The sequence below is a fragment of the Falco cherrug genome, chromosome 2, assembly GCF_023634085.1.
Source record: "Falco cherrug isolate bFalChe1 chromosome 2, bFalChe1.pri, whole genome shotgun sequence".
Taxonomy (NCBI): domain Eukaryota; kingdom Metazoa; phylum Chordata; class Aves; order Falconiformes; family Falconidae; genus Falco; species Falco cherrug.
In genome coordinates, this window is record NC_073698.1 from 15,444,723 (window position 1) to 15,467,790 (window position 23,068).

General features: G+C 37.8%; 2 protein-coding genes across 2 annotated transcripts in view; one reads left to right on the forward strand and one right to left on the reverse strand.

Annotated features, from left to right (window-relative positions):
* Positions 1 to 4,997: 4,997 nt before the first annotated feature.
* ANGPTL5 (angiopoietin like 5) lies at positions 4,998 to 17,484 on the reverse strand. The gene is made up of 8 exons (XM_005432064.3): positions 17,278 to 17,484; positions 15,383 to 15,530; positions 14,314 to 14,417; positions 13,646 to 13,739; positions 12,634 to 12,734; positions 8,957 to 9,077; positions 7,719 to 7,904; positions 4,998 to 6,183 (listed from the first exon to the last, which is right to left on the reverse strand). Exons 1-8 carry the CDS (start codon positions 17,374 to 17,376, stop codon positions 5,864 to 5,866), a joined length of 1,173 nt encoding a protein of 390 aa, XP_005432121.1. The 5' UTR covers positions 17,377 to 17,484; the 3' UTR covers positions 4,998 to 5,863.
* Positions 17,485 to 21,391: 3,907 nt separating this feature from the next.
* Positions 21,392 to 23,068, forward strand: part of CEP126 (centrosomal protein 126) — a 34,448-nt gene continuing 32,771 nt past the window's right edge. Inside the window, exons 1-2 of the mRNA XM_055701670.1 lie at positions 21,392 to 21,474; positions 21,562 to 21,687. Of these exons, the coding sequence (XP_055557645.1) occupies positions 21,392 to 21,474; positions 21,562 to 21,687 (209 nt within the window). The remainder of the gene's footprint in view (positions 21,475 to 21,561; positions 21,688 to 23,068) is intronic.

Below are 23,068 nucleotides of genomic sequence, written 5' to 3' on the forward strand. Positions count from 1 at the left end.
TGGCAAAAGGCCAGCATGAATGAGTGTGGAGCTCCTGGCTGAGCTCAGGCACAAAGAAGGACCCAGAAGGTGGAAGCAGCTATTTGAGAGGAATACGGAGATTTTGCCTGCACATGTCTGAGCAGATTTTGCAAAGCCAAAGCTCAGCTGGGGTGAAACCAGCAAGGGAGGTGAAGGACAACAAGAAAGGGGTTTATAATTACATTGGCAGCAAAAGAAATGTTAAGAACCATGTGGGGCCTATTGCTCAAGGGGGCAAGGAACTTTGTGACCAGGGACATGAGAAAAAACAAGGTACTCAAGGGCTTTTTTGCCTCAGTTTTCACTGGTAAGGCTTGTCCTTGGGCTTCCCTGGTCCCCCAAGCCTGCTAGCAGAGCCTGTAGGACTGGAACAGGACCCACAGTAGAGGAAGAGAGAGTTCGGGACCACTTAACCCATTGCAGACATACACGAGAAGTCGGAGTCAATTGGGATAGGACAAACAGCAGCAGACACAAGTCAGAACAGGGGAAATTTCAATCAGATATTAGGGGGGAAAATCACAATGAGAGTGGCCAAATACTGGAACATGTTGCCCAGAGACATTGTGGGATCTCCATGTTTGGAGGTGTTCAAGACTTGTAGAAGCGTCTCTGAGCAATCTGATCTCATTAGACGTGATCTTAGCAGGGAGCTGGACTAGATAACTCTGGAGGTCATCTATGATTCTATGAACTTTACCTCATTTTGTGACTCCACAGAACAAATACTTCTGTCTCTACATTCTTTACGTGCACCATGACAAAGCGTAACTAGAACAGATGAGAGAGAATAAGGGCTAAAGTGAAGGTTCCCAGAAAATAGGTGTTAAAACATCAAAGTATATGAAATGACACATGCACACACACACAAATATTCCAAAGGACATAAGCTTTTTCTCCTGGCTTTCCATAAGCCTGAATGGAGTCTGGTCCCTTAAACAGCCCAGCAAGATCATCTAACCACAGGAGTTACAAGGAGCTACTAGTACCTATTTAGTTTTCTATTAAAGGTAATGGCTGATAGAAGACATTACTTGTTGGGACTAGTATTTCTGGGCTACTTGTACAAAACAGGTTCACTATTTGCTCTGAAGATCAAGACAGGTCAGGACTGTCTCTGTTTTATCGGATCACCCAGCAGCTATGGTCAGGAACAATGAGAGCCCGTGCTTATTAGACTGCCTACAGGCTTAGCTTGCACGCTTTCAAGTAAGCAGGAAAACTATCCCGCTCTACTACTGAAAGGACTTCCTGGATGAAGGTGTATGATGAACTACTTGTAATTGATAGTTACAGACTTCATGAAAAGAATATTGGGCTTGGACATTCAAAAAAAGCAGCAGTGGTGAGCTCTTGAATTTTAATTATCTGCCATCACTTCTTTTTTGTCTTCAAAATGCAGTCATGTACATGTCAAACTATAGGCCCAGTGTCATTCCCCTTCCTTTCTTTCTTGCTCATTACAATTTTGAGTTCTTGTTGAGCTCTGTGCCCCAACAAGCTAGTATTTCCATTAAAACCACCTCAGATCCCATTCAAGGGAGCCTACGGAGATTTTACAGTGAGGCTAAATGGAACTTTACCATGTTACTACATTTAGTGTTTTATCTTTTATTTATCAGATGGGGAGGAGGGAAAAGCAGATTTTCCTTCATTCTCAGAAACTTCATATAGCTTTGTGCTTTGTATCACATTGTACATAGGTGGTGGAGCTGTGCACTCTGCTTTAACCTGCTAAAGGCATGCATCAGAATTTCTGGGTATCGTGCTTTTCAGATTGCAGCATCTTCGTGTCAATGGTCACGCTGCCAACCTTTGCAGAACATCCAACACAGCAGATTTCAAGCAAGAGTTCTTAAAATGGTAGTTTAAATAATTGCATGTTAATTGCAGATTACATTAGTGATCCTTAAATAATTGGGAAGGATTACAGAAACTGTGGCAAGCAACCAACTAAAATTTAGCATCAAGCTATGAATCAGAGTTTCTTACTTGCAAATTTGAGTACTGCACAATGCACACAAACATGCTACGTATTTTGTAGTGAAGTATCAATACAATATAGTGTTAGAGCAATAATAAAAACAAAATGTTTTTTGATATTAATGAAACATGACTTACAACATTTTACATACATGCCATAGTTTACAGTAATAACAATAATTTAAAAAAATCATAATCTAACTAGTTTAGATTTTTTACTGCCCAATCAAGGAAAGTGGAAAGTAAAATGCCTTTAGTTATACTGTTTTGTTATTTCCAGATGTCTAATACACTGAACCCTGCACTGCCACGTCAGTAGTACTTGGGCTGTGGAAACCATGTTGTCATTTATTTATATTACTGTAGCATCATAAACTGGGTCAAATAATTTGAGTTCACCAAACAGAGATTTACAAATTGAAGACATACTTTTGGAAAAAGAACACAAAAGAAGAAATGCAGTTTCATAACATCAGAGATTACATGTCCTTTAAAGACAACTTCTTATAGTCTGGAGTATCATTCCTGGAATAGATATTAAGGGCAGTTAAACCAAGCCAGTTTTTTTTATTTGGAACACTAAATCAGTTTCTCTTAATATGCTACACCCTACATGGTCCTTTTTATTCAGTTGAAACAAGACTGTTTGGGCAATAACTGGCCATTTATCAGTCCTAAATATACAGCCACAAAAATATTATGTATGGTGGTTGGGAACCATCAGCTGTAAATATGGAACATAGGCCCCTGGAATCAGTTTAATGTCCTTGTAAATTCTCTGTGTTTAACTAAAGAATTTTTGTTTTCACAGCTGTTTTATTCTTAGAGATGAAATGGAATGAACCTTTGAAGATAGTAGCCATCTATCACATGGAAAATGTTCTATTATCATTGCTGTATTTCTGATTTGCACCAGACAAGCTGCCAACTAATCTCCAGCACCTGAGCATATGCTAAATTTTAAAACAAAAGCAGACTATACCAATACTCACATTTCAGAACATTCAAATGATGATAAAACTATGAGATTCCCATGCTCAAGAACTTTTTATAGAAACCTTATTCAGATCTTCTCAGCTGCTAGACTCCATCAAAGGAAATAGAATCATTAAATTATATTAATTATTATCAATTATTTGATTTATGGTTTGGTGCCATAGAAGCCCTAAGTGTGATCATGACTAGTAGATAATATGGCAAATACAAGAGGAGAAATGCATAACAATCTCCATTTTCATATACGATTTCTAATCTGAAATAGGAATAAAGAATTGTCCATCTTTTGCTTAAGAACACTATATTGAAAACTCATACTTGAATGATTTAAAGGTGTTAAAACCTGACTAGTATTTGCAATTTGGGCTTATTCCGGTTTGCAGTTTACACTGCAGTCCAACTTTCACAGCACAACAAAGACAAGCACACAAGTTAAGCTTGGGGCAAAATGGATTCATTTTATCTACAAAGGGAAGGTACTGTAAGCCACAGAGGACACAGTGTCTACCTGTGACCTTGCTAGCAGAGCAGTACTTCATGGTATTAAAGGATCTGTATTGAGTTCAAAGCAGATTCTTCAAATAGTCTTGGAAATGTTTATATCTTCCAAGAAACATTAAATATTCAAATGCCCATCTCCCCATTCCCCCCCCCCCCCCCCTACTGATACTGAGAATTCAATTCAATTTTTGTAGAGGTTTTCAATTTGACTTGACTTTAAGATTCAGTGTCTATTTGCAAGAATGGTCCTTCAAGCTTTAGTGATCTTTTCAGGCTCATCTCCTCTGCAATTTGTTACTGCCAGCTAATCTAACCGATGATGACAAAGGAGAGATTAAACCTGGTAATTAAATGTGGTAATATCTGCCAGCACAGATCTACAGTCTTCATTTTCCACCTTCATTTTTAAGCAGGGATTCTAATAAAACCAGAAGGAGCCTCAGGGCATCAGTAGAATCTAACTGTACACTCAGCATTCAGATTCCCTGCTTAGACTCTTCGTTTCTGCTCACAGGCTTGAACCTGGTTGTCAGAGCAGAGGTCCCACCATTGAAGTCTGAGGCTTTCATCAAAGCCATTAAGTTTTTGTTAAAGTAAGCCACTGGCATTCTCCAGTAAGATTGTTGTACTGCAGCCTGAGGATTCCTTCTGATATAATAGCCCTAATACATTAAACGACATCCAGGCTTGCAGCCAGAATTAATACTCTTTAAACAGTCAGAAACTGCTCTACTGCTTGTTAATCTTGGTGCAGAAGCCCTTTCATTTTACCATCTACCTTTATAGATCTGCTGGGTTCATGCTGCTGTTAGAAGGGATGCATTCCTAATAAGCCTGGAGTGAGAGGGAGGACTAAAGAGTCTGTACACACTATCTCTCCACCTCTGGTTCAAAAGACTATGGAGTCCAACAACAAAATCCCCCTGCACTCAGAGAATTCAGTCCTCCCAGGAGTGTGAGCTATCCCCTCTCTCACAATCCCTCTAACAGGACCTGTAATACTTTTCCTCAAGCTACTTCCTACTGTGCTTCTACCATAGGCCCCCACTATAAGGACAGTCCTCAGTTTCTCTATAGCAGAGGGAAACCTTCTGGTTTTAGTAATTTTTTACTTCCAATTGTTAAGGACTAGTCAAGCACAGAAGAAAAGAGGATTTTTTTTTCTCTCCCTTAACCTTGTAACATACCCTATCACAAGCTTCGTTTCCTCCTATAGCTACATATATCATTGGAAAGAAGTTCTAAAACATGGTTGTTCTGAACTGATGATGTTTTCCGCTCACTGTGTTAGTGCTTGGTCAAAGTGCAAGACAGCAGAGAGGAAACCTATAGAGTTTTTAGCTGATTTCATTCCACATGTTACTGCAGATCTGATCTACTGAAACTGAAGCAGAGATGAGAAATACCATCCCTAGTTGCTACAGAATAGATGCCAGGTTCCAGAAACACTGCTGTACTGACAATATTCACATTTTTATTGATATTAGTCTATTTTACTGACAGAAATTCAAACAATTCACACTAATTTAAAATGTACTTCTATAACTCAGATTGGTTTTGTTCATTACCATATGATCATTCACAAAGTGAATGCCAATAAGAATGAAAAACATAAGATCAGGCCCATATCCAAAAATTAAAACTCTAAAGGTTATATGAAATGTTATACATTTTCTTTGAAAAAGAGTGTTTATTTACAGTAAATTGTGAAATAGACAATGTTAGAATAACAATCTGATTATTAAACACATTGACTGTGAAAATTAAAGAAAAAACAGACCATAGTCCTTATATATCAGTAACTACCTTACTTGTATAAAAATTGGGCCCTGAGAGTATATAAAACATTGCATAGGTGTTGAAGTAAGTCAGTGTTCTCTTGCCTGATAAGGAATACAGAAAGAAGAGTTGACTGTGGAATATTAACCTAAGGTGAAGAAAAGGTTTTTTCCAAAATTATGGCATCATTATGACAGGTATATGGCTTTCTAAAAGAAAATTTGCTGAAATTTCTTGGCTATTCAGGTATGCAGAGAGCACAGAAAAACCACATTCAAAGGCCAGTATTACACTGCTTTTTAAAATTTTCCACTGGCTCTGAGATTGCATAAGAGGCAGTTGAATCAAAGCTGACAAGCACTAAGCTTAAATTTTTTTCTGAAAACCCTGTTCTTAGGATGTTCTTACTCAAGCAGAAACTACAAATGCTGACATTTCATAATAAAAATTAGTAACTGTATTATGGAAATATCTAATAAAGTTTTAAGACTGAACTGTTCAAGTGAAAATGAAAGGTATTTATGATGCAGTGATACATTATCTGACATAATTACAAGAAGACTTATATTTCTGTTTTCATAGATTAATGGAAATATGGGTTATAGGTTCTCCGAATTTTCATTGAAACTGATTTAATTTTGACTGGTTTATTGTTCATTGTCCATGTATCCCAGTGAATCCCAGTTGCAAGAAATCTACCTGTGTAGCGATGAACACCGTTAAGATTTGCAAGGCCACACTGGTTGAACCACCATCCAGTGTTATCACTGAAGTTACTGCAGCTCTTCACAGGCTGTTCTTTAATAGCACACATTGGCCTGCATCCATCATTATCAACATCAAATGTGCTGAAAGGCATCAAATTCTGGTTATCTTCTTTTCTATATCCTCTAAATGCATCCCCTAAGTACAACAGATAAAACAGAAGGGTAAAAGAGTGAGCTACAGAGAAACATAACACTTCTTACCTGTTGCATATCTTGCAAACTTTTCCTCTGAAATTATTAGAAAGATAGATTTCTTCAAAAGTGCTTCAAGAGCACCAAATAATGAGCTGGCAATATGTTAAAGACTTAGGAAAGAGAAAGTTTAAATACTGAGAAGTATGGAAGAACTTGAAATTCAATGAAACCTCTTTATATTGTTGTCACTTCTAGTGATGCACAGCAGCTATAAAGGTAAAGGCTTCTGTCCTTAAAGACAGTGGAAGAAAACATGAAAGAAATTAGAACCATTGTTAACTTCAGATTTTCCAGCGATGCGCCTAAAGCCCCAGAGTGAGTCATGAGGTAAAATGCAACTGTTAAAACACAAGGGTCAGTGATTACTGGTTCTGTTCTCTTAATGAAGAGACAATGTTTCTGACAAATCCAGGTAAAGCACCACACATTTAGAGATTAAGTCAGTAATAAGGAACATTCTTGAATATTAGTAAACATGCAAAAAGACAATAGAAAAAAGCAGTAAGACATGGTGCAATACTTAACAAAAATCTTGGCACATTTGGTATAGCTATGATATTCAGGGAGATCTGGAATTGTAAATTAATTTGTGTCTATATGTCAGCCTGTAAATGTTACATACTGTAGGCCTAATTTGTTCCAGTTGATTTCTTTCTCTATGCTTTGTATGCCACTGTCTAAGCAATTCTGAACTAACCAAAGCAACATCAGGAAGATTTCCACTAACATCAGCGAATTTGGGAAGAGATAATGGACATCTAAGTAACTGAACCATTAGATAGATATACACAAACACACACAAAATTCCTTCTGTATTATAGGGTGGACTTAAATCCATTAAAGTTCCTTTATTTTCTTTATTAATTTTCATAGAATCACAGAATGGTTTGGGTTGGAAGGGACCTTAAAGATCATCTAGTTCCAATCCCCCTGCCACGGGCAGGGACACCTCCCACCAGAGCAGGTTGCCCAAAGCCCCATCCAGCCTGGCCTTGAGCTCTGCCAGGGATGGGGCAGCCACAGCTGCTCTGGGCAACCTGTGCCAGTGCCTCACCGCCCTCACAGTAAAGAATTTCTTCCTAATATCTAATCTAAACCCACCCTCTTTCCTCTTAAAACCTATCTCCCTTGTCCTATCACTACATGCCTTTGTAAAAAGTCTCCCTCCAGCTTTCTTGTAGGCCTCTGGTATTTTCTTTATTTCTTTATTAAAGGATTGTTTATTCAATTATTGCATTAAGGACCTTGAACCAACAGAATAAAATGATTTCTTACTATGTAAAGATTGATGTTGGCATAATCAATCGCTAGATCATTAACCATTTATCTGCATAACTGTTCATTATTCACCAAATAGTGAAAAAGAGATTAGAAATAAACATTTTTAAAGTTAATTAAGCATTAATCTTTTGAATGCATTTCTTCATATTAAGAAAGGGAGCCACTATCTTTAAATACTATAGAGGAGGTTTTTACCAGCATTTCCTGAATAACGCCCCAAGTGGATCTTAAAAGAACATGCTTCATCCTCTATCCAAAATCTATCATACGATGCATGGGCATGCTTGTCATTTTCTGATTCCAAATCCACATAAAGACTGAAACCAGTGGCTTTTTGATTTACTATGTGAAAAATCTTCCTCAGTCCAAGCCAAAATTCTCCTAAAACAGAAATATAATAAAGAATTAATAAACTTCTAGAAATTGAAAGTGTACATGAAAAAATGGATTCTTCTAGTTTTTCTACTTTCCTTCCCGAACCAACTGTAATAAGAGTTGTATGACAGGATTATATTCCTTTGAAAGACTAATGAAGGTACATAGTAATCTTCATAATTCATTGGGAATTCCATGGAAAAAATTCCTATGTGTGCATCATCTTTTTTCTCTGTGACACTTTTAGACAATTGTCCACATGATAACTTCCAAGTGTTCACCTTCTTATACCTTAGAAGATCACAAAAACTGAATGTACTAAAGATCCACTTGATTAAAGAGAATTCAGCAGCTTTCCTAAGGGTAATACTGAGAAATTATAAATGTTGGCATTCTATGAAACGCAACAAAACTCAAACCCTATTCTCCAGATTTGCTGCCTCTACAAATCACACTATTTTTCCATGAAGGGTTGCCCCATGTGAACTGCACTTTTTTGTATAGTTGAAAAGTTGTGTGCTTCCACTGCAATCCCAGGTAAACAAAAAACAACTGCTTTGAGACTTGCTGAATGAAAGATGGCAGTAAAAAAGTAGTATAAAAGTATAAAAAAGTTGTGTTTGTATTAGCTAATGAAATATTTCCATTCTTTTTCTAACTTCATATGCTCTATGGTGAAATATTACTGATTTTTCTCAAAAAGTATTAAGGAAATACTTTGTAAATGTGATTAAAACCAACTAAGGCACTTCTTTTCTCAATCTGAAAAAAAGAGGGCAATTTATACATTATTTCAGGAAGTACATATAACATTTTAAACACCTTTTACGAGACTGAGGGTGGGCAATGGCTAAAGCCTTTAGTAGGGTGATAGTCATTGAGAAAATCACACAATAGATTTGATAAAAAAACCTCTTAAGTATAAATAAGACTTTTAATGGAAAAGAACTTTAATCTCTATACTATTAAAAATCCCACACTATTTAGTGGAATATAGGTCACGTAAGGGCAACAGAAATGTTGGGTCTGAAGCACTTTACTGTATTTAAAATTAATACCAGAAAGGTCACCAAATCCATCCAGATATTCAGACCATGTTCTCTGAAATGGAATGATTCCATCAGTTCTTTTCTGAACCACAGTCCATCCACCTCCTTGAAAATCCATGTCACACAAAACCTAGAATAGACATAAATTAAGCATCCCTGAAGCAGACGTTATTAAGAAAACATTTTCATTAAAGAAAAGTGGACTATTCAGTGTTTTGCTAAGCAACATACCTTTCAAATATCTTAACAAAAAGCTCAAAGAAAATAAAAAATGAAGCTGCAGTATTTTCTTGTATGTTCTTGTTGGACTGCTTGATTTGGGCATTTCCTCAACCAGTAAGAACTGTGTGCAAAAGTCTGCTTGTATCAGATACAATAAATAAGCTTTGATAAATGTTACTGCAAATTAATAATAGCATCAAGTGGAAGCAACATGCAATTTATTCACGCAAAATATTACAGATACAGGCACTAACACTGAATATACCTTTATTTCAGTAAAGCAAAACAGACACAACTTCTTATGTGTTCTTCCTCACCATTATACCTTCTTCCCCAGAAATACTGTGTGTATGATGCCTGGGAAATGTAGAGCCCTTAATAAAGGTGAGGAAATGGAAAAAGTGATAGCAATAACACAGTATATAATAATTTACGCTGCTGCAGCAGAAAACTCTATATAAGAAGGGGCCCCAATCCAGGGAAGTCCCAATGTGAACAATTAACAGCCAGCAAATGAGCAGTCCCATTGAATGCTAGAGATCAACTCTCAAATTTATGAGTCTTCACTAAAATTTGTGCCCCACAGCATGTCAAATGGCAGCGGTGCAGCTGCGCTCTGCTCCACTATGGAATATCCCATTATGTGGCACATTTTCTCCTCAGCCCATTTAACTGTAGACATGCAATTGTGTTCCCTGAAATAGGAATCTTACTGCCCATTTCTCCCCTGTAATCCCCCTTATACAGAGAAATCTGTGTGGGTCCAATAAAATCAGTGGGAGTATTGATAATTCTCAGAAGAGGCAGATTTGGTTCTACATGAGAAGTCATCAACCAATTAGATATGGCACCAAAACATACACCAGTTAAGTAAAAATATGAGACAGATACACAAAAAAGAGTCATTACTGTGTAGTTTCTTAATTCCTTATATGCTGGAAAAAATGCCATTTTCTTTCCTAAAGCCTTATAGTTAATCCACTTTACAGCTTGTTCTGTGTCTCATATCATGCAGGGTGTGAGGGACATGAGTGTTTCAGGTACAATTTAAATTAAATGAGCAGGAGGATGCTTCTGCTGAATATTTCTTCCCTGTCTATCTTTAGTGTGTATAAGAGGTATATTCCAAAAAACTCTTTGTTCTGTCTGACCCACCTTAGAAATATAATTGATCTAAATTTACTTATTGAAAAATGTGTCAGAAAGTAATCATGATTCAATTCTCCAGAAGTGAAATTGGTTTTAATTGCCTCATGTTTGAATGATCAGACAAAAGCCCATTTGGGACTAATTTTCTAAGACTGTGAGAATCTGCCACTACCACTGAAACTTTATGTTCTTAGAGCTCCTGTAATTCAGGTTTCAATTAGCCTGAGTTAAGCATCAAAATCTATACTCGCTTTTGAAAACATGAAGTGTAAAACATGAAAACATGAGAACAGAACCAAGTTGTCTAAGTTATTTTTTTTCATTTACTTGGTATCTTTATGCAAATTATTCTGAAGATATTTTGGTTTACTTTCAGTTACATTTAAAGGGCAGCTTATTGCTCTAAAGGTCCTCGTTGAAATAAAAGTGTTTCATGCTGGCTTTTTTTTCTGGTTTTTACTTTCTTACTATGTTTTTCTGCCCCTTAGTATTTTTCTTATTTTGCTAGTCTGCAGAACTTCCAGAACTCTTGGCTATTAGCCCCTTAAAATGCATTACAATTTCTTGTTTATGTTTTAATGTCTTGATATTTTTGTCCATTCATCATTTCACTTTTACCCTTTTAATGCTTCAACACATGGAATAATTTGCATTAAACAGTTTTCCTTAAAAAAGTATTTTTTATGGAACACACATATTTTAGATATTTTTCTCTGAGACCTTTTTGGCACTATCTTTTCAGTTCTGGGTAACATCTACCAGACGAGAAATGAGACACTCATTTAATGAGTGCAGGCATTTATTCTTATTATTTATTATTACCTTGTGCTTTTAACCAAATTATTATGATTTTTCTTTCTGTTTCTTGTTCTCCTTAAGGAACCTTTCCACTCATATAACTGATTCTCAGATTCTGGCAGCAACTTTAAATGTGGAAAAGTGTCAAAAATACTTTTGAAGTGAAAGACAGTTTATCATTTCAGATTTATTTGCCAAAAGCTATGAGTGAACTGAGAAATCACTTTTCTCACCTAGATTAATCATACCATCTCTCAGGAAAAGTAATTTGGGTGAGGTATGAATATTTCCTCAATGGAATCCCCCTCAATCCAGAAGATACTCTGAAACAGATGCATTTTCTGTTATGGTTGATCCTGGGGTGAGGCAGACAGCATTTTCTTCATACTATAAACGTGGTTGTTCTGTGAACACTTCTACCTGTCTTTGCCTTTCTTTTACCTTGAATGAACTTGCCAGTGAGCTACAGGTCTTTTCCCTGAGCTTATTGCATTGTACTGACAGAATGATAGGTTTTTCCATTGGGGTCTGCACAACCAAGTTCATTTTTCCTTTTGAGATCCTAGCGTACTTCTGAAGCCTTTTCATAACCAGTTTGAACAAAAAAACCACCTTTTTTTGTAAGGTTTCAGTTGGCTAGAGATAAAGGGATTCATCCTTCCTTTGTTATATATAAAGGAAGGCTATAAAGTTAGATATTAAATTTTGCTATTTATTAGCCGACTTAAACTACATAGTTATTCACCAAAAACTAATGTACTGCACAATTAAAGGTTTGAAAGTGTCATTCCACTATGCATAAGGACTTCCCTAAGTGGAAGCACCTGAAATGGAAATAAACAGACAAAACAAAGTATTCCTTGTGTTTGCATGAATCTGAATGTCCTGAGCCTGAGGAAATCAACCCCAAACTCTCTTCTCCTAGATAGGCACTATAACTGAGCAGTTACAGAAAATGCCTCCAGACTGAGTTACAACGATGCTCAGACAAGAGTAAAGTACCTACTCCTCTAATGTGCATCTGCACCTATATTTAGATGCTTATACAATATCATGGTCCAAGCTACAGGCATCAGTAGTGTCACCTCTCAAGAGAAGGCAATGCTATACAGTCATCCAGCAGAATGATTCAAAAAGCCAAAGCTCCCATTTTAGGAGCCAAAATGGATCAATCACTCGGCTTCTCAGTTTTCCATCTCTAAAAAGGAAAAGAACTGTACATCTCAATGTCCAAAAGGGATGCTGGAAAATACCTTGGATTTTCCTTTTTGGTACATTTTTCACTGTATATGAAAACTGATGATGGGATCAGATGGGACATACATTAAATTTCTTTGTAGAAAATGAGAAACTTATCAAAATTATAGTAATGGCAGATGCATTTGGATCATTCAATACATTTCTTATTCATCTGTTGAGAAATCGTCAAGGACAGACAACACTTTGGATCCATTAAATATATTATAAGTGCATATTCTCAAGCAAATTGTGACTGTTTTGAGAGATAAATTTATTACCTCAAAAGGATAATTTGATCCTTCTGGATGGATAACGTACAGACCAGTTGGAGTTTTTGAAACTGAGCCAACAGTATCTTTAATATCAGTGCAATCCAACCCTAGAGAAGAAAGTATTTGATGAAGTTCATTAGCAAAATATGTTTAAAAAAATCAAATACAGCTTAAGCACAGAAATATTACTCTTCTTGGTAATGTATGAATGATTTCGAATAGCAGTTTCTTATCATGCAAACTTTAAAATCATGTTTTATCATTAATTTACCTTATAAATGAAAATTCTCTGAACTTCATTAAGCTCAGAAAGTATAAAATATATTCTATAGAGATATTTCTTTCTAATCTTAATGGGTACAATGCAGAAATTAAATTATATATCTGGGTCATTTTACAGATTTTATTTGGGTAACACTTGTACTGAGAAGACGACAAATTATCTGGGGAAGGATGTATTTTTCCTGCAGATATTTGTATTTATACTTGTAAAATCCTTTATGTCATAATGTATACCTAAAAAACCCTTTGCTTCCAAGTGTTAAGCCAGGTCTGTGTAAAACATACTCAGACAAGCAGTCTGTACAGCCACTAAGACTGCTCAGAGGTAATGTTTCCTTTAGTTGGGATGGACACTACAAAGATTAATTGTCCAGTGGACAAGTGACTTCCATCCCATTCAAAGAAAAATATTGCAAATGCAGATCACACTTTATTGCAAAAGAAAGTGCCATTTAGCAATATCAGATCACTTATGAACTAATGATCATACTTGACACTTTGCATAAAAATCAATAAGATGCTAAACAAGATGCCCAGAATTATCGGTTATGAATTATTGAAAGAATTCTTTATGATGATGTTCTTAAACATTTTACAATTTTTCCAGAGTTTATGTTACTAACACAGAATATATGCCGTAAATGTTATAACTGCTTACCTTTGCTTTAATTAGTTCTTTGTCAAGATACAAAGATAAAAAGGGAAGAGGTCAAGACTAAATGCGAAAAATACTTACCATGAGATTGAACCATTTTGTAAGGAAGTGGATCCAAATGCTTTCTCAAAACCTCTGCGTTCAAAAGAAGAAGTCTGTTCATAAGTTCATTTACCTGCAAATTCAAATAAAAGATTTTTAATTAGGTCGCAGTAAGGAATTCTGCATTCTGAAGACGTTCTTTTTGACTTCTGGTAAATATAATCTGAAAATCATTTTTGTAGTATGTTAGTGATTCATACCTTCATTAGGTGAATTGGTCTGATTTTTTACTTTTTCATCCAAAATGATTTTTAGGCAATTCCAGTTAATTAAAAAAAAAAAAAAAAAAAAAAAAAAAGTCCTTCAGTTTGATTAAGGCTTTTTATCTGTACTGAGCAATCCACAGTGTTTGTAAACTGTTATCAGAGTTAACAGTAATATGATACGTCACCTGCACAAATACAACAGGACTGGAGATAGCAACCAATGTGGAGGAACAGTCCTCCAGGTATGCCACTACATTGTGAACCAGGTGGTGCGTATCACTCCTTGTAAGAATGGAACTCACAGGCTACCCAAGGTACAGGGAATGGTGACAGAGACTCTAATTCTACTGCTTTAATGACAATATAAATGCTTAATTTTCCTCAGTTAGACAACACCTGTAGTGACAAATAAGAAATAAAAATCTTTATGATAAAAAGTACCTGATTAGAAAGGTAATCCAAAGACGACTGTTGATCATCCATCATGTTTCTTACCAGTTTTTTTGTACTTCTTGCATATTCAACAAGAGAGTTCTGCAAATTTCCTTTAAAAGAAATACATTCATCCACTTTGTTGTTATGAATCTAGAAATATTCTTGACTGAATGACAACACATTTATGATATCTAAGTGAATATTGAAGGTGTTTAACCTCAGTGTACCTAAAAGTGAAACCAAAGCAGTACAGAGATCACAGATAAAAACCTCAGCCTTGCTGGTTGCAGTGAAGACATCTTAAGAAGTGATGGCTCTTAAGATTTGAAGAAGAATTTCGTCTTATCCTTGGGAAACTTGGATGACCAGTTAACGAATATCACAGAAATACAAGTGCAAATGATAAAAGACAAATATATAAGGTTTCTTGTCATCCTACATATACTCATTCACTCTGCTACTCCTGTTTTCTGCCCTGATGCTAAAAATAAAAAACAATAATAATAAAAAAATTTGCATGTCAGGTAATTAATAATACATGTTAAAAATCATATGGGAAAGAATTTTGGCAATTTCTTTCAGAGGCTGATTACATCATTTGCTGTGTAGTTTGTCAAGGCAGTGAATAATGTCCTGCGTTAAGTATCTATAAAAGGCAAGCTGAAATACAGATTTCCTCCCACTTTGGCTAACTACCTAACTAACTCCCACTGACCTCCCCTCCACCTAACAATGATGTTTAAATCAGGGACAAACACCCTACTCTTCCCCTCTAATAGAGAGCTACCAGCATCCAGAGGGTAACACAGATCCAGGTGGGCTGAACTGCTGCCTGGATTTGACTGTCTTCACCAGTGATTATAGAGACTAGCATGATTATCCTTTAACTTGGTCACACCAGCTGCATCCCAAAAACATGGCACACCAATTTTCACTCAGCCTGGGCAGCAGGGTCAAAGGCTGTCACGTGCTCAAAAAGAGTAAAAAATAAATCAGCAGAGCAGAGCAGAGCAGAGGATTGCATAGCATGGCATTGCATAGGTTGTTGCTTAAAGTATTCTTTATGAATACATACTGCACATGTATTGTTTTTCCCCTCGTAAAATTTTAGCTTGAACATCACATGGTACAAGGCATTGTTCTTTTTGTTTTGAAATATCTGCAGATTTATTTTTCTCTTCTGCCTTGAGTGGTTCCTCCACAGCTCCAACATTCCTTGTGCCCTGTTGTACCAAACAATGGAGGGGGAAATAAATTGATCATAAAGCATATATAAAATAGATCGGTCTGCCAAAATGAATTAGATTACTCCATGGATCTTCCTTCAAAACCTGTGTTTTTTAAAGCTTTATCAAGCAATAATTGACAGAGCTGAAATCAAGGCCTGTTAGGTGTCTTCTGCTTAGCTATACCTCACAAGAGAAAAAGAATGTCAGAGGTAAAGATCAACCTCTACAACTTTAAAAAATACCACCAGCATTTCTGGTTAAAAGTATTCTACTTGTGAGCACTGTGAACTGGAGGCAAGAACTTGCAAATCTTGCATTTAAGGTCACATTTTAGGAATCACCACACACAACAGACATCTTAAATGCTAACAAATTATTTTCACTGAAAAGTGAAATACCACATATTAGCAAAACACTTTCACTCTTGAAAGCCCCTAAATTAATTACTTAGATTCTGATCATGGAAATACTTGCACAAGTTATTAATCTATGCACACATGCAGTCCCAAGCAGCTTTGCAGATAAACTTAACATTAAAAAAATATTTTAAATGCTCTGATAGAGGAAAGAATAAAGGGACACTATTCATAGGCACACAGTTATCTGAAATAGTAACAATATAAGCATTAGTAAAAGTAATTACACCTATCAATGTTCTTTTAAAATATTTTTTTTATATTTAAGATTTTTTCTTCCATGGTGCCATGTGGCATAAAATAAGAGAATGCCTCTGACTCATCACTTAAAGAAATGCTAAAAGTAATTCCTGAAATATGTGTCATTGTCAAAAGACTAAGAAACACATTTGAGTCTGTTCGTCAATTCCATAGTCTCAGCAAAGCATTGTAGTATGTTCATATGTTGTATTTTCAAATGTAAATAGGATCCTTAGGAAAGTAAATATTTTAATAAAAAACAAAACTTATTTAGACTTGAACATTCCTTCAACATAATATTTCTTTTCTCCTGCTGCAAATTTCTCTGTCTGGTATCAGCACTACACTGGCAAAGCACTGAACAGTTTTTTACCTGATTTTTGCTTTCTAAAAGTGAAAGTAAAAATTACATGAAACTGTTCCAACCCAAGCCATTCTGTGATTCTATTAACAAGGAGATTTTTTTTAAAAAAAAGATTTCAAATTATTAATGTAACAGTATTTTGTGTGTGGAGATAAATGCTAGAGAACTAAAAGAATATGTTTTTTTAATCTTAAAATAAGCACAAAATAAAGGAAGAAAAATTCTGTAAGAATTATAAATAGATCACTTGAAACTTATAAATAGATCAGTTGAAACTGGTTTGTTCCAGGGCTTTATCACAGCTATTCACCAGATGTTCAATTAAATACTGCCAAGCAAATATTTTTAATCAATATTTATTTTTAACAAAAGCCAACATGAAACAGGCAATTAAATCTGACCTCAGCAATTCAAGCAAAAACTGTGACTCTGCCAAAAACAATAGTTACTTTGCATTTACAGTCATGCAGATGAGATTAAAAATCTGGCCTAACAACTGAGCTATGATGAATCTCATTAACAGAAAAAAAATTTCTAATAAACTGAATTCCTCCAATTTCAGTATAGTTTCTTTTCTCTATCTGAAAATACCTGAATCTTCTGTACTTTTGTATCTATCCTGAATAAAGCAACCTACATTTTAAAAACATCTTTCAATTTTCTGAAAAATCATTCCGTTACATTCATTAGCTTATCTAAGCAAAGTAATTGAAAGTCTTACCTTCGATGAACAAGGCTTGACATTAGTTACGACGGTCTCTCCTGAACTGAACACAATAATACTAAGACAAATCAGTGAAGTTACCCTAAAGCAGTTCATCTTTTACTTGAAGAAATGCAAATGTTTTGATGGGTTTCAAATTTCCGTGGAAAGGATTGTGCACTATGAAGTCCTGAGCTAACTATTTGGGAATGTCTACAGCACAAAGAGCAGCCAACACATCGCTCCTTTAATGCCTGGATTTAATAAACCACATTTCAATTGCACAGTAGGTTTTATATACTAATGCCTGTATCCTGAGAGCAATTACTGCTTATCACCCCTACATGACAAATCAAATATATATTTTCATTGTGATAAAACTGACAGATTTTCTGATATGCTATTTTTAAGCTTTGGTATATATTTGGTATTGAGTAGTCTGGGATACTTGAAAGAAAAACTAGTATTAATCAATGTTTTACTTTTTTTACAAAGGCTTTTATAATTAAAATGGAAGTGTTTATATTGGTGTGATGGCAGTGCACTAGAACAGACTGTGAAGGCACTTTTAGAATATATCCTAAAAGCAAATTCAAAGTAGAAAAATTAAAAATATTACTTTAAAGTAACACTTTGTGTTACATAGAAAATTGTTTACTGGGAGGACAATAGCCAGCTCTCGGTCTCACTGGTAGCCCATCTGTAGGAACACAGGTATAGAGAGTGAGACCATCATTCAAATACAACTATTTTTATCTCTGAAGAATGTCAAAGTACAAAAGAATGTCCTGAAAAAGAAGAAAATTAAATGTAGCCCACAGAATCTTAACTAGAGCTATGAGGTACTTACAGTTTTCATACATTCAATTCCACTATTTTTATATCTTAAAAACTGGATCTGTATTTCAACCAAAAAGGAAATTACTTGGAAAGATTAATTGGAAAGTTCATGAAGATCCAACAGATTTTCAACTCCTCATGCACATTAAGAATTTAAACTGCTTGCAATCTGGCTGAATAAATAAAATCTCAGCTTCTAACATACCCTTGGGAGATAAACAGTCTAGAGGACTGTCAGATTACACTGTTCAACATCAGTTTACACCAATCCATCCAGACAATGTTCCAAATTTCTCTTGATACTGTGGTTCATCTCCATCCCTGTCTGAAGCTGGAATACACTGGAGATAGCTTTTGCTACAGAGATTTGAAAGCAATTGGGAGAGGAGGGTTAATAAAGTTTTAAATCCCAATTTTAATCCAATTTTTAAATCCAATGTTTTCTTTCAAAATTAATAGCTGAAGGGCACTAAGCACCTGTACCTGGCCTCTCCCTGAGAGGAGCACATTCAACCACCTGTGAAGTATTTAACATTTCTCAAAATTTTCAGTATTTCTCAAAATCAAATTTTTAATTTGTTCTGAACGTGGCACATAGCTTTCTGACACAAGAATTACTAGATAATGATGACTAGTGCATCGGCTGACGGTCTCTCAAGAAGATGCAGGTTGTAATCGACAGGTCAGTCTCAGAAAGAGGGTGGAAAGACTCATGGCTACCTATATATGTCATCCTATGCACAGAAATAGGAAAGGTGACAAATTTCAGGAAGGAATGGCTGAAACAGTCAGAGCGTTGACTGAACTTCTTCTCCCATGCAGTTGCATACACAGTTAAACTGAAGCTTGGAGGAAAGCTAAAGGGCATTATCAGATGAATACCCCACTGGAACAAGAAGGAAAGAAAAATGTTTTTCTGCAGCTCCAGCCTTCAAATAAAACTTGTAATAAATTCAGAATCTATCCCACAAAGATTTAAGAGCTGATCTTTATCCTTCACTGGAATATCGGTCTCTAGTCCACAGTAAAATTTATGAAACTTCTTTCAAACCAGTTGCCAGAGTGGGACCTTTCATTTCTTAACCACTTGAGATTAGGCTTGTTGTCCCAGAAAAATCATACAGTCCTGAAATACATGGTCCTCGGCTAGTCATCTTCTCATTCTACAGCCTGAAGGACGTGAGGAGCTGGGATATTATAAAAATTAAGCACATTTGACAACCTGAGCATCAGTAGTCTTGACTGTAAAATGGTAGTAGTAACACCTACTTCACAAGCTGTTCTACAGAGTGTGGGGGGGGTGTCTGTGGAGAAAAGTATTTTACAAATGACTGGTACTATTTTTACCCTTCTAGTCAAAGACATAGAACAGCTGCACACTGAAAAAGAGAAGAATTGGTTTAAGCTCAAATACAACAGCCGAGAAATGTCTCGCCAGGAAATCACCAGGGCAGTTAGCCTTTTGCTGACAGCTCATCCAAGGCATGGCGATATCCCAACACAACACACCCTGCTTCGCCTGGGGGGAAAAAAAAATTGCAGTGTTAAGAACTTATTTTCTTTATGTAACTTTATGTACTTTTAATATACTTTATTTTCTATAAAATTTTATATAATTTAACTTTTTTTTTTCTCATTCTGATTTCTTCACCCTGCGGTTAAAAGATTATGCTTTTAACTCCAAGACTTGACTGTCAACAGATTCAAGAGATCCGCAGAGAGCTCTGCGAGCCCACCGGCAGCAAACAGGCTCAGCGAGGCGCTTGTTCGCGCTGCAAAAACTCATTAAAAACGCGTTTGTTCGGATACCGGGGTTTTATGTTTGGGTTTGTGGGGTTTTTTAATTGGGGGTGGGGTGGGGGGAAGGTGTTTGTTTGTGTTTAAACAGCATTTGTTAGTTACAAGAAGTGCAGGGAGGATGGAAACTTCGGCGAGCGCCAGTCACCGCGCCCGGGCGGGGAGCGCGACGGCGGCGTGCCGGAAGGGGCGGGCGGACGCGGAGAGTGCCCGCGCCTGGCTTCCACCCCGGGCAGGGCCGGGCCGGGCCCCCGGCGGCTGCGCTCACAGCGGAGCCCCCGTTCACCCTGTCCCTCGGCCTGGCTTCAAGTCTAGTAACGGCAGGGCCAGGCAAACCGCCACCGCTCCCTCAGCCACCGCTCCCTCAGCCGCTCCCCGCCGCCCCCTGCGCCACCGCCCCCTGCGCCACCGCCCCCTCAGCCGCTCCCACCGCCCCCTGCGCCACCGCCCCCTCAGCCGCTCCCACCGCCCCCTGCGCCACCGCCCCCTCAGCCGCCGGCCCCTCAGCTGCCGCCCCCAGCCGCTTCCCCGCCCCGTTGCGAAGGAAGCGGCGTCCCCGTTGCTACGGTGGTGGCGGCGCGACCGGGGCGCGCTGGGGAGCGGAGCGGAGCCCGGCACTGAGTGCGGCGCGCTCCGGTGTGGGGCCGGCGGGGCCGGGGCGCTGGATGGAGCCCAGCGAGAAGGGTGGCGAGGCGGCGCGCAGGCAGGATCTTCCCGGCGGCCGCCAGGCCCGCGCGGGTGGGAGGCGGCAGGCTGCAGCGTATCTTTCCGGGGGCTCGGCCGGCGGTGGGGGGCTGGGGCGGGCGGTGAAGCGGCCCGTGAGGGCGGGTGGCCTCGGGGGTGGCCGCCCCGCAGGGACACGGCCCGCGGGCACCGGCCTGTGCCTCGCCCAGGGGCGGTGGGGCCGCGGGGCTGCGCCGGGCCCCTGCGGGCGGCAGCGGTGGGCACCCGCCTCCATCCCGCGCCGCGAGGGATCGCCCCGGCAGCGGCGCCAAGTAAAACTTGTACTTTCGGGGTTTCGGGCAACTTCGGAGCTTTCTTGTTTTCCTTCCTCGAAGAGGTGCTGCCGCTGAGAATTGTATTCTCCACCCTAACTTGGGGATCCTTACTGTCGTGAATGTAAGGAATGAACAGTGACACAAGTTCTGAGCCCCGCCTGTAGGGTGCTGCTGAAACCGTTACTGAGGTGGGGCGGGACCGCTCCTGCTCATGGATAGCTTCTATCCAGGGATATTGACGAATTTCAGTGTAAACAGCTAATCCTTTGCCGGAGGGGGCCGGTTGTTACTATTGGAAACATTTTCCCCGTGATACATGTATCTATATGTTACAGATTTAAATAACAACAGAACGATGTCTCTTCAAATAAACGTAACAAGGGCGAGGTTTTCACCTGCTGATGCAAAGCCTCTCTTAAAATCACTGTAAACAGTAAAATGCAGTTACGTTTTTTTCTGGATGAACATAAATTTAATTATTACTATAATATACAATTATGGGACCAACTGTTGTGTACTTAGTCAAAAGGCATATCAGCATTTTCTATCTCATGGGTAAAGTTTGCCCTTCCCCGAAAAGGTATATAAAGTCAATCAAAAAGGCTACTTACTATATTTTTTAATGAGCTGTTCGCTACAGTTTCCATTGTCCTTAACATAATACTAGGGATGGAGCTTTAACATTTCACTTTGAGTGGGATTTAAAAGAGGAACATCGGGCATTGAAGGAAAATCAAAAAATATGTCAGAGTAAAGCACAGAAATATTTGATAGAGACAAACAGACGAATAAGGTAAGTAACTAGGGTTTCTCTGGTGGGAGACTTTAAAAAAAAAAAAAAGTCAAAACCTAGAGACACTTCAGTATCTTTCAATTATTTGCATATTCACTTTGCTAAATAGCTTCACTGCTTTGTTCTAGAGGAATCTAGGCTGGAAAGTTTCACTAATCCAGTTTCTTGCTATAGCACAAATAAAATATAAAAAGAAAAATATTCTGATTTACTCACTACTTTTTGGAAACTCACAGTAGTCACCTCTTACTGTATAAAGTAAAGGTAAGTAGCGCTTTCATCTGGTTGCTCTGATCTGCAATGGATGTGTGAAACATGCATTCAGATGCATAGTACCAGCCAGCACACAGGCAGTTGTTGCCTTCTGAAGTGTACATTTTTCAGCCTGCATGGCATAACAGCCTCCCCAGTGTGGCGGGGCTTTGTGCTCCCACACCCCAATAAACACAATGCAAAGTCTTTCTAGTACAGGATATTCTGTACTGAAATTTTAAACAGAGCTTTGATTATTCAGTCTTTCTGCATACATGAGAATGCAAAGTCATTAAATATTCTGTGACAAATGGATTAAGTAAATTATACTCTGAGATGTTTCAGTGAAGTGCTGTAAGTAGTTTAATAGGTATAGGGGGCTTTTCCCTAGCATTGAGATCATACACATACAGGAGACTAGTCTGTGTATACTGTAGAGGAACAGTGTATACTGTTCCTGTATGTATAGATGGTTATACTGGAGAGGCAAGGAGTTCCTCTTTGCAAGCCCCTGAGCCTCAGACCTCTGCCTGTTGTTAACTCATTAACACTCATCCCCCATAGTTCCCATATCAGATGATTTCTGTTGTACAGTGTTTACTTATTGCAATATGTTGGTAACTCATACGACAGGCAGTAGATACTGTTTCTTCTGCCACTTTAGCTTGACAGTATGTGCTGTCAGCATATGTCTTGAAATACAAATAAAAATGGAAGAGGATGTATAATCACCTGGGAGTGATTAAAAGACATTGTGCGACCCACAACCTTTGCAGATAGTAAACTGAGTCCCAGCTGAAAGGTTAAATATCTTATTTAGTTTTCTGGAACAGTACCACTGGAACACTACACATCTCAGATGAACACTGTTTATTGTATTACTGGGCTTGAAATGCTATACTCTTGACATAAAAGCAAATACCAGACAGCCTGCGTATATTTGACAGACTAGTGTAGTTAAACTAATACTCATTGATACATAAATACATTTCCATATGTATTTCATTGCAGCCTTAAGAAACACAGTATAAATCCAAGTTACTCAGGTGAGCCAATTAAAAATTTTAGGTATGGTATTCATAAAATGAAATTGTTTCCATTTGTGATAATTGAGAATGGCATAACTGTA

Coding starts and splice junctions, on each gene's coding strand:
- ANGPTL5 (XM_005432064.3), bottom strand. CDS start 17,376: ATGAACTGCTTTAGGGTAACTTCACTGATTTGTCTTAGTATTATTGTG. Junction 15,531..17,277: donor TCAAGCCTTGTTCATCGAAG/GTAAGACTTTCA, acceptor TTGGTACAACAG/GGCACAAGGAATGTTGGAGC. Junction 14,418..15,382: donor GGAAAAACAATACATGTGCA/GTATGTATTCAT, acceptor TTTCTTTTAAAG/GAAATTTGCAGAACTCTCTT.